The sequence below is a fragment of the Halteromyces radiatus genome, assembly GCF_025201355.1.
Source record: "Halteromyces radiatus strain CBS 162.75 chromosome Unknown BX664scaffold_3, whole genome shotgun sequence".
Lineage (NCBI taxonomy): Eukaryota > Fungi > Mucoromycota > Mucoromycetes > Mucorales > Cunninghamellaceae > Halteromyces > Halteromyces radiatus.
This window is the reverse complement of record NW_026251689.1, coordinates 815,733-827,232: the sequence shown is the minus strand read 5'-3', so window position 1 is coordinate 827,232 and position 11,500 is coordinate 815,733. Positions and strand designations below refer to the sequence as shown.

General features: G+C 34.5%; 6 protein-coding genes across 6 annotated transcripts; 5 read left to right on the top strand and 1 right to left on the bottom strand.

The window, feature by feature from the left end:
* Positions 1-111: 111 nt before the first annotated feature.
* On the top strand, positions 112-2,291 carry BX664DRAFT_261050 (uncharacterized protein; the record flags this gene model as incomplete). The annotated part of the gene is made up of 2 exons (XM_051540659.1): positions 112-1,706; positions 1,766-2,291. 2 exons carry the CDS (start codon positions 112-114, stop codon positions 2,289-2,291), a joined length of 2,121 nt encoding a protein of 706 aa, XP_051401224.1.
* Positions 2,292-2,536: 245 nt separating this feature from the next.
* Positions 2,537-4,029, top strand: BX664DRAFT_328103 (uncharacterized protein). The gene has a single exon (XM_051544543.1). It carries the CDS (start codon positions 2,550-2,552, stop codon positions 3,999-4,001), a length of 1,452 nt encoding a protein of 483 aa, XP_051401223.1. The 5' UTR covers positions 2,537-2,549; the 3' UTR covers positions 4,002-4,029.
* Positions 4,030-4,176: 147 nt separating this feature from the next.
* On the top strand, positions 4,177-6,311 carry BX664DRAFT_277264 (uncharacterized protein). Its single transcript, XM_051541358.1, has 7 exons — positions 4,177-4,361; positions 4,422-4,584; positions 4,672-4,734; positions 4,806-4,889; positions 4,963-5,443; positions 5,534-5,714; positions 5,799-6,311. Exons 1-7 carry the CDS (start codon positions 4,308-4,310, stop codon positions 6,222-6,224), a joined length of 1,452 nt encoding a protein of 483 aa, XP_051401222.1. The 5' UTR covers positions 4,177-4,307; the 3' UTR covers positions 6,225-6,311.
* A 238-nt stretch (positions 6,312-6,549) lies between these two features.
* On the top strand, positions 6,550-7,933 carry BX664DRAFT_384293 (kinase phosphorylation protein-domain-containing protein). The gene is made up of 6 exons (XM_051549171.1): positions 6,550-6,580; positions 6,680-6,702; positions 6,797-6,884; positions 6,971-7,085; positions 7,157-7,276; positions 7,339-7,933. Exons 1-6 carry the CDS (start codon positions 6,559-6,561, stop codon positions 7,841-7,843), a joined length of 873 nt encoding a protein of 290 aa, XP_051401221.1. The 5' UTR covers positions 6,550-6,558; the 3' UTR covers positions 7,844-7,933.
* A 148-nt stretch (positions 7,934-8,081) lies between these two features.
* Positions 8,082-9,004, top strand: BX664DRAFT_378521 (putative ribosomal protein S15). The gene is made up of 3 exons (XM_051548830.1): positions 8,082-8,374; positions 8,469-8,804; positions 8,866-9,004. The coding sequence occupies exons 1-3, from the start codon at positions 8,346-8,348 to the stop codon at positions 8,942-8,944; spliced, it is 444 nt and encodes a 147-aa protein (XP_051401220.1). The 5' UTR covers positions 8,082-8,345; the 3' UTR covers positions 8,945-9,004.
* Positions 9,005-9,225: 221 nt separating this feature from the next.
* Positions 9,226-11,322, bottom strand: BX664DRAFT_328093 (uncharacterized protein). The gene is made up of 8 exons (XM_051544542.1): positions 11,127-11,322; positions 10,901-11,045; positions 10,446-10,827; positions 10,285-10,339; positions 10,088-10,198; positions 9,805-10,016; positions 9,540-9,707; positions 9,226-9,482 (listed from the first exon to the last, which is right to left on the bottom strand). The coding sequence occupies exons 1-8, from the start codon at positions 11,275-11,277 to the stop codon at positions 9,390-9,392; spliced, it is 1,317 nt and encodes a 438-aa protein (XP_051401219.1). The 5' UTR covers positions 11,278-11,322; the 3' UTR covers positions 9,226-9,389.
* Between the last annotated feature and the right edge of the window lie 178 nt (positions 11,323-11,500).

Below are 11,500 nucleotides of genomic sequence, written 5' to 3'. Positions count from 1 at the left end.
GTTACAGCAAAAGATATTGCAAAATTATATTCTCGACTTCAATCCGTTATGAATAAAACTCATCCTGATCCTTCTGATGCAAAATTCATTCCTCTTCCACCTTCTTTACCAATGTCCCCAAGTACATCATCACCTGGAAATAATAATAATAATAATAACAGCTATAGTAGTAATACCTCTCTTCCTTACGCCTATAAAGATACCAACAACAACAAAAACAACAACAACAACGACAACAATAGCAACAATAATAACGATAGCAACAACAATAGCAATAGCAGCAATATTGGAACTTCACCTATTAACAATGCTCCTCCACCATTTACACCTACTTCTCTTGGTACCTATGACGGAAGCCCAACAAGGTCTCCTACTGCAACAAAAATCACAGTCGATAATGATATACCTTGTCCTTGTCACCATATTTTGATATCTGAAGATTCTCGCCATTGTGGATTATGTGATCGCGTGATACCTGTGGTGGATGCTCTCTTCAAAGAACGTGATACCCATGAACGTGAAATAAAATTATTACAACAACGTCTTGCCGAAGAACAAATCCGTATTCAAGAACAAACAAATGATATCTCTCAATTACAATCTGCTGTACGTCAAGCCGAGAAACAATTAAACATCAAGACAGAAGCCTTTCTAGCCTTACAAAACGATATGGAAATGCTGAACGATAAATATGTAGACGAAATCGAACGTGTGGCAGAAATTCAACATTCCAAGGATATGGTGGAAAGTGAACTGGAAGATTTATCAAGACGTTTATTTGAAGAAGCTAATGGAATGGTTGCCAATGAAAAACGAGAAAAATACAATCTAGAAGTAGCTCAAAAACATTTGGAAAATCAACTCAAGGAAACAAGGGATCGATTGGCCGCTGAACAAATGCAACTTCAAGAATTACGATTGAAAATGGAAGCAATGCAGGATTTTGAAAATGAACAACACAATATCAACTCTAGCAATTCTAATACCAATGGGAATCATTTGAATAGTGGCAGCAATCGTAATTCTGATATATCTATTACCAATGAAGGAGTTGATATACGTGGTATGAAGGATTTGGCTGGTCTGTTTCCCGAACATGTATTGGATCATCAACAACAAGAAATCGACAAAGATCCTTGGCCTGGATTGGATACAATGCTCCTGGATGAATTTGCTGAATTTGTCAAGCTACGAACGTCTGTATCTTTGAAAAAATTACACAACATACCTTTCATGAAACATTGTCAACTAGAAGATGTGGAACCTTGTCTTCGTTTTGGTATTCATTCTCGTCTATCTGCTCGCAAGGTCAATGATGCCATCGTGATGAATACTTGTTTTATTGAAGAAGCACCTATTGGATTTGCCGAAGAACAAGCCAAACGACCTGTGGATATACCTCTCAAGATCTCTGCTGGAAAATCTATGATTTGGGAAAGATTCAGTTCAAGTAGTCAAGCCGGTATCTTTTCTGGATGTCAAGCCTGTGGACGAAACAACGATGCTTCTTCTCTTCCTTATCGATTTCGAATTTCATACTTTGATGATTGGGCTTGTATTGATCGTTATTGTCGTGATCGACTGGTGGCCGTTTGTGAATTTTATGTGTTTATCCGAAATGTTCGACAGGGTTACTATAGAACTAGAACTATTACTGATCTGTATCAAGAAGCAATGCGATTACGATTACAAATGTTTTATGCCAGGTATGTTATAAAAAAAAATATTATATATATACGTATATTCTCTAATATTATATATTTAGAATGGGAGCTTTACCTTGGACCATCCGAAATCTTGGTATCAAAGATGATAAAATTGGATCAGCAACTTCACCAAAATTTGATATTCCCGAACCACCTGTTAGTGAATCCTCTCCATTACCACGAAGGGCATCCTTGGTACATGATAACAACAAACGAAGTGGTAGCATGGACGGCAAGATCATGACGACAAAAACCGATCCTGATGATGACATCAAATTAGATATGTCAGTGGTTTCTCTTTCGACAAACAATAATGAGAAGAATGATGACAAGGTCAATAACGAATCAAGCAAGACTGACAAGGAACATGCAGAAAACAACGATGTAGATGATAACAAGGAACTTGAAAAGGAAGACATCAAGGAAAGCAACAAGGAAAGCAACAAGGAAAGCAACAAAGAGGACATCAAGGAAAACAACAAGGAAAACAACAAGGAACAAGACATAGTAGAGGATATAGAAGACGACAAGGATAACAACAAGGATGTGTTTTTAGATGCAACTGATGATCAAATTGAAGAATGATTTTCCTCACTCCATATATACTTCATTCCATACTTTTTTAACTAGTTTTAGTTTTTTGTCTTTATTCACACACACGCTCATATATATATATTTACGTATATTTCCCCCAGCTTGTACAATCTATTATTTCATAATAATAAAACGATCATGTTGATAGTAAGCGGTATCCGAAAATTTCCATGTTTGCTTGTTATTTTTTTTTCTTTTTCTTTTTTTTTTTTTTCTTTCTCTCTTTCCCTTTTATACTTTCTCAATCATATGGCTTGGGGCGGTAATGACGGTGCTGTTGACCGATGGATCAAGCAACTAGAAGAAAATGATCCAAAGTTGGTATCACTTCATATTCTCAGCTTTAGACGCATCAATACAACAGAACTCACGCGAATCTTCAAAGCAGTGGCAAGCAATACCACTCTCAAGGAACTCTATTGCTCGGGACATGGATTGGATCGAATGGCCATGGAACAGTTATCAGAAACCTTGACTTTAAATGATACTTTAGAACTTCTGAATATCGGTAATGCAACGTTGGGTCGCGATATATCATTATTTTCTATTTTTTGTGAAGGCTTGGCTGTGAACGAAGGTCTGAAGACTTTGGATTTGGAAAATAAAGGACTAGGCAAACAACCTCAAACAGTTGGACTTTTGGTGAAAAGCATACAACAACATCCTACTTTGCAACATGTATACTTGGGACGAAATGAATTGGATGATCTCACGACAGATGCTTTAGCTCAATGGCTGACCACCACCACCACCAATAAAGCATCCTCATTACGCTGTGTACGACTCAACATGAATGCGATCAGTAGCCAAGGAGCCTATTCTATTGCACAAGCTTTATCGGATAAACAACAAGATGATGGATTGATAGCATCGACTTTAGAAGAATTGGATCTATCGGAAAACCCTCTTATGGATGGTGCTGCTGCGTTGGCCACCCAGATCTGCACCAAATGTACTTCTCTTTGCACCTTGAAAATGACGAATGTATGCAAACCCAAGGAAGATGATATGCAATTACCACCACCTGCCATGGATTCGGAAGAAATGGAACGTGCACTGGAATCTCATAATGAAGCTCAACTGGAAAAGGCGGCTCCGTTTGGAAATGCATTGATGATTGCTATCTGTCAAGGGATGAAGAATCATGATCATTTATCAAGTCTTTGGTTGGATCAAAATGGTATTGAATCTAGTGGTCTAGTAGATTTGGATGAAAATATCAAGGGATTGAAAACATTACATTTACGCGAAAATCGAATTGATAATACTGGTGCGATTTACTTGGCTCGATGTACATCATTACAACATGTGGAACTTGGTGGTAATGTCATTGGAAGTGATGGATTGGCAGCACTATTAGATACTACGACACTCGGCTATGTAGGTTTATTCAATAATCAAGTCCGTGGATTCGGTCATACAGATAAACCGGAACTTCCTCGGTTTGAAACAAGTGGTGTACATACATTGGATATTGGTGGCAATGGAATCGATTTACAAGATGTGGAAGCTATGGTTAGGATGCTATTGGATAATGGTTTACCTCGATTGATGTTATTGGAAATGGGTGGCAATGTTGAAGACAATGAAATGGAAGGTTGGGATCAAATGATGAAACAACTCAAGGATCAACGGCCAACTATTCAAGTAACTTGGAAACGATTAGCAAAAGAAATGGATTCATCAAAACCTCCTATTTGAAGAAATAAAGTTTGTGTCTTTTTTTTTTTTTTTTTTTAATACTATTGATGCATAGTTTGATTTTGAGTGTTACAAACATGGTTACTGTTGATTTTTTTTTTCTTTAAAAAAAAGTTCTTACTATTATATTTTTATCGTATCGTTATCATCATCTCTTTTTTTTTTTTTTTTTTTTATATCTGTATTCTTATCTACAAGATTGATTTTTAGTATTAGAAATTCCGCTGATTTTATTTTAAAGTTTTTATTTTTCTGATTTACTTTTTTCTTTTCCTTTTTCTTTCTTTCTTTTTGTAAGTTTCCTTTATGTATCTCAAGAATCGATTGACACGTATCAAAAATAATTTTAATCTTCATGAGGTAAATATATATTATTAATGGAAAAAAAAAGAAAAGACTTATTTTTTTTTGATCATTTAGGTCTCTGGTAGTCTAGGTGATTTAGGTACTTTTTTACCAATCATGATTTCATTGGCTATTGGAGGTCAAATCAATCTAACAAGCACATTATGGTTTACTGGTATATGGAATATTTTATCTGGTGTATTTTTTCAAGTACCTGTTTGCGTTCAACCTATGAAAGGTAAATACAAAAATAGAGAAAAAAAATAGTCAAGACGTGTTTATTTGATATTAACTATTATATTTTTTTTTTCTTTTTCACTATTAGCTGTTGCGGCTGTTGTTCTTTCAAGTAAAATGACTATAGAAGAAAATATGGCTGCTGGTATTGGTAAGTACTATTTATTTATCAGATCATTTTCTTGATGTTTGTTATTGTTTATTTACTCCTTATTTTAACAGGCGTGGGAGCAATTGTCTTTTTTTTGGGTGTAACTCGGACTATCAATTTGGTTGGGAATTACACTCCAATTGCCGTGATTAGAGGTAAGGAAGGCCGATACCTTAAATGCAAAAAAAAAAAAAAGAAGCTAATTTGTGTATTTTTTTTTTTGTTTAGGGATTCAAATGGGTACTGGGTTTTCCTTAATTCAGACTGCTTACAAACTGGTCAACAAACTCTCTTGGGAAATGAGAGGTACTCAAGATCAATGGGCTGACAATTATGTTTGGGTTCTTTTGGCCTTCCTTTTTGTATTCTCTTGTTATAACAATAAAGTACCAAGTGCTTTGATCTTATTCTTAATTGGTTTAATTTTTGCATTTATCCAAATGTACGTGGACAAAACTGATACTCCTCGACCTTTTATTGGTGGCTATTATCCTGATACCATTATTCGTCCTTCTGCTTCACAATTTCGTGATGGTTTTGTTAACGCTGGATTGGGTCAAATTCCTTTGACTGCTTTGAATTCTGTGATTGGCCTTTGCGCTTTGATTGACGATTTATTTCCGGATAAACATGCTGGTACATCTGAAGTATCAATGAGTGTGGGTGTTATGAATATAGTCCAATGTTGGTTTGGTGCTATGCCCCTTTGGTAAGACCAAAAAAAAAAAAAAAAAAAAAAAGCGTTTATCATTATATTGAACTCAATTGAACTTTATTTCTAATGATCATTTATTGATAGTCATGGTGCTGGTGGATTGGCAGGTCAATATCGTTTTGGTGCTCGTTCTGAAGTATCCATCATCATTCTTGGTTTATGCAAGTTACTTTTGGGTATCTTATTTGGTAGTTCTTTGGTCGGTCTTTTAGATCTCTTTCCCAAATCTATTTTAGCTGTAATGTTATTCGTATCAGCTATTGAAGTAAGATATTAAGAAAAATGAAAGCATCAAACATATACATATATATATATACATATATATCTCATTTTTTTTTTTTTGATATAGCTCGCTTTTGCTGGTAAAGCGATTGTAGCTGGTGAAACAGATGAACAAAAGAAAACAGAAAAATGGGTAGTGATGCTTGTGACCACAGGAGTGATGATGGCATTTTCCAATGCAGGCATTGGATTCTTGGCTGGTTTGGTAGTAGCTGCCTTGTTGTCTATGCAACGACTTGGTTTACGTACTTGGTTTGAACATACATTACATGGTATCCGTGATATTCCTCAAAAATGGCGTGCTGAACGTGATTATGCAACTGGACGTATGCTTCCCACTGACAAAACAGCAATTACATCTTCACCAACTGGATCAATTCTTGAAACTCATCCTGATGTAGGTAATAAAAATCAATATCTATCACCCCCTTCGTCATCATCCGTTATATCACTTCCTCATCAACCTGTACCTCACACATCTTCCTCTAGTTAGTTTGTTTCTTATATCATTATATACTATCATTTTCATTTCATATTGTCTTTAATAAAGGAATTTGATTTTTTTTTTGTCATTATATAATCTTTTCAGATTTAGTTATTGCATTTCTAGAAAATGATGTTCCATGTCTTTGTTGATGGGATATCTCATGAATCGTTATGATTAAATTAATATTATAAAAGAAACAAAGCATAATATCTTCTAGTCATCCAATGATAGCCACACAAGCAAACGAGGCGGGGATTTAAAATGATGAGACAAACACTGTGAGGTTTGTCGTTTTCATTCTCTTTTTCTTCAATTTAATTATTTTTTTTTTCTATATACCATGTTTCATCCTACAAGAGGAGGTAATCTATTATTAACAAATAATAATAATAATAATAATAATAATAATATTCAGCGATCATATTAACATTATCGTATATTATCAAACATTCTTTTATTAGGTACCCGTGGTGGACGTGATCAGGTAAAGGATAACAAAGAAATGGATCAAAACAGTTTTTATTAAATGAAAGTATTTGTACTGATTTGATTATCTTTTTGTGACATTCTTATTATAGTTTAGTTGGGAAGATGTAAAGACTGATAAGGACCGTGAAAATTATCTTGGGAATTCATTGATGGCTCCTGTTGGAAGGTGGCAAAAAGGTATTGCTTATAAGCATCTTTACTCTTTTTCATCGTCTTTTTTTTTTTTTTTTTTATTTATTTATTTATTTTTATTATTTCATTAGGCAAGGATTTGAGTTGGTACGCCAAAGAAAGGAATGTCGATGAAAGGAAAAAGGCCCACCAAGCTGAAATGGATAAAATTAAGGAAGCTGAAGCAGATGCCATGGCCATTGCACTGTAAATAGAGTGACGAAACTTCATTACATATTGATGAACTAATCCGAATTGTTTTTTTTTTTATGTTACAGTGGTGTGAAAAAGAAGAAAACTATTGAAAGCAATGTTACAAAAGAAGAAATCAAGCATGCCTTAAATAGGGATGAGGATGAATCTGAAGATGAAGGTGAAAAAGGATTAGGTTTTGGAAAGTAAGTTTGAAATTACATGATCATCTTAGATATATACTGACATTGATGTAAATTTATTATAGATCTAGTCGTGTCACCATGGCTACCGGTAATAATTCAATGGAAATCATGAACAACCGTCAAGTTTATTCAAACACAAAACCAGAACCATCATCAGTCGATAATACAACCATTCAAAACGATAATGATCATACTTCATCAAGAAAGGACAAGAAGAAGAAGAAGAAATCAAAGAAACACAAGCACCATTCCAAGAAACGTCGACATGATGACTCAAGTGATAATGAAGATGATAACGAATATGATAGACATTCTCGACATCGACACACTTCTCGACATGATCGTCGATCTAGATCTCCATCACCTTCAAGTCGGCATGGACGTTCTCATCATCGACGTGATGATATTGACTCCAGATCACGCTCACCTCTTGGAAAGTCCGTGCGTCGTAGGGAACATCGATATGAATCATCATCACCATCGAGAAGGCATCACCGTCACAGACGAACCAGTCGATCAAGATCTCCACAGCATGAAAGAATCTCAAGGTCTTCAAGATATAGTTAGTTTGTAGTATAGAAATCGTTTTATTCATGTGCCCTTTTTATTATTCATTCATTTTCAAACCAATAAAACTTATTATTATTTGACTATTTCCGTTGGAAAGGTTCAATGTGATTATTTTTTAGCCTCTTGCCTTTACAATGGATATTTCATTCCATTTTTTTTTTTTTTTTGACAACCTTATGTTAGGTTTTGATGCACTGGGCATTTTGCACTGTTTTTATTGGTCAGCCAAAGTCGTGCCAAATCCATCCGGCTGTGTTTGAATTTCAATATCAAAAAAAAGGGAGATGGGACAATCCAATAGAAGGTTCCTTCTTTCATCATCATGGTACGTAGCATCCATCCATCCTTGGTACATTATCTCATCCATCCATTCATCAACGAATCCATATAAAAATACAGTCTACAAATCAACATCTATTTTTACAACATTCTTGGAATCATCGATTTTTTTTTTTCGTTACTCTACAGTCTTCAAAACCTAATTGACCGTGAAAAAGCAATGAATGAATGGATGAATGGGAAAACAATGTGACAATGATGAAAAAAAAATAAATAATAATTTAATCTTAACGATGATACTTATCTTTTTATTCTTCTTATAGGCTGACCAACAAACACAAAGAAAGAGAACTTTCCGCAAGTTCAGCTACCGTGGCGTCGATCTCGACCAATTATTGGATTTATCTTCTGAACAATTCATGGATTTGGTGCATTGCCGTGCTCGTAGACGTTTCCAACGTGGTTTGAAGCGCAAGCCTATGGGTTTGATCAAGAAGCTTCGCAAGGCCAAGACTGAAGCCCCCTCTGGTGAAAAGCCTGCCACTGTCAAGACCCATTTGCGTAACATGATCATCGTTCCCGAAATGATTGGTTCCATCGTCGGTGTCTACAACGGTAAGACTTTCAACCAAGTGGAAATCCGTCCTGAAATGGTGGGTCATTACCTCGGTGAATTCTCGTAAGTATATTTTTTTTTCTTCAAATGAAAAATATTCATTTTTTTTTTTTTTTGTATATAGTATCACTTACAAGCCTGTTCGTCACGGTCGTCCTGGTATTGGTGCCACTCACTCTTCCCGATTCGTTCCTCTTAAATAAAGAAAAACAATCATCATTGTGTTTTATTATTCTTGTCAACTTTAATATATATATATTTGTCCCTATGTGTCTTTTTTTTGTGTCTTTTATATTGTGTTTTAGAAACGGCATGAAGTGATGATGGGGTACAGTAAGTCATCCTATTTAAACATGATGATCCTTTAGGATAGGGGTTCAATATACGAACATTTTACACGGAATTAAAATTAAAAAAAAAAGAGGTCCTTGTGTCTATGACAACGATAATTAATGGATGATGATGAGTATCTTTTCTTCTCTTTTCACGATTTTATGTTATGCTTCAAGAAAAAGATAGATAATTTTTTAATGTTCACTATGATAAATACAGGTTGAAGTACATTGTTTTATTGTAAAAATTCAGGTGAATGGCAAATAAAAGGGTAATGTGGTATCACTAAAGAAGATTATTATAAGGATTTCTATTCTATTTTTTGTAGCAACATACCATCAAGGTAGCACCTACAAGAGTCATAATTCCACACAAAGCAAACAACGTTTCGTGACTAATAACGTCCACCTAAACAAATAAGTAATAGTTAAAAAATCATGTATTTTGGATAAAAGATTGACTTACATTCCAAAATAGGATAGCAATCGAGACATTCATGGGTATTCTGAGAAGGGTCATGACAGAAGCTCTTGATTCTTCTGGGATTGCATCAGCTTTTAACGAAGAGATGGATGGATAGTACATACCCGTTGTAAATTCAAATGCATGATAAGATAATCCCAGCATGATCATCTAATTTCATCCCCCCAAAAAAAACCAACATGTTAAGCATGATCATTCACAAACCATCCTTTCCTATTTCATTTGTTTTTCTTTTTTTTTCACTTACTGATGATATTCCATAAGCCATACACGTAAATGAAGCACTTGCAATCGCAAGAGCTATTACTAATAAATGATCCTTTGTACAGAAACGAGCCAATCCACGTGCTTGAGGTAGAGTTGCTTGACGATCAAGTGCTTGAAAAGCTAAAGAACCAGACATGACAGCAAACATTAAGGTGGAGAACAAATAACCAAGAGGTAATTTCTGATCATCATCTATATATAGGCAAAATGAACAATTATTATGAATATCTATATTCCCAATCATCCACTCATTTTATTCTTACCAAAATGATTAGCTGCAGCATTTTCAATAGCAGGTGTATATAATAAAACAAAGACATACATTGAGCATTCAAAACATGTTTGGGCAGTACCAAGGATAAGGATGTTAGAGTCTATGAGGATATTTATCATCTATTAGCACCTTTTTTTTTTTTTTTTTTTTTTTTTTTTTTTTTTTGCTGTAAATCATGTTTTTTACCATTGAATAGTACTTGACACCCTTGTTTCAATGCAACCACCAACTTGACATCACGCTTTTATATATATATATATATATATATATATAAAGAAAAGGTCCATCAGTTATCGTCATTACAACACATTTCTTTTTTTTTTTTTTCCTCATTTAATTTGACTTACATTTCCTTGAGCTTCACCATAATTTTCAGTCCAGGTAGTAGAGACCATGAATCCAGCAAAGACCAAAAGTACCATGGCGAAAAAGTAAGGAGCACTAACACCGAAAAAATCGACCAATTGATTAGCGACTAAACCAGCAATGATAGCAACAAATCCATTCAAAAAAGTGGCCGTGGCAAAAGTCCGAGATCGCCAATCCGCTGGATAACCTCGAGTTGTATGTTCAGCAACATACCAAGCTTCAAAAACACTATACATTAATGCTGTGGATGCTCCAGATAATACATGAGATAAAACCAATACAGGATAGATATTCATCATTCGTAAACATAATGCGGCAATCGTAGTAACACAGAATAATAAACATACTTTTTTTCGACCCCTAATCAACAAATAGAAATAAAATTTAATATATTGGTTATATGAATAAACCTCGGTTGAATATATCAATTTACCAAGAATCAGCCATACTACCTAGAGCAGTACCAGCAAATGCACCACTAAGGAATCCAGTAAGAAAGAGTAAGGCAATATGTTCAAAAGCTAAACCATATGTTGTGTATAGTTTATATAAATATGGTCCCTGTAACCAATCAGCACCTAATAATAATAATAATAAAAAAAAAAAAAGAAAGTTAATAAATATAAGTTAAAGAGTATACTATTGTCATGTCAATATACCCATCACTGTTAAATAAACTACCAAGTAACTGCGTTGAAAGTTCTTGAACCTTTTCTGCGTTTCAGCACTTTTCATATCTTGTTGTTCATCAGTGGTTACTTCAGAAGAAGTAGAGTTCAATTTATATTCTTCCTCACTTTCTACTGTCATATTATGAATGAAGTTGTGAATGAAGACAAAAAAGAATGATATTTGTATAGATGATAAAGAAAGAAACGAGAAAAAAAAGATTCCTGTTTCTCCAAATCACTTTAAATGTATCCAGTTCGGTGTTTCAACATCAACAAAGAAAAAGAAAAAATTAGAATTGCCTTTTACGGGCAAAGCGTTGGAAAGCTATTTTTGGATGTGATGGAAATTGATCTGAGTGAGA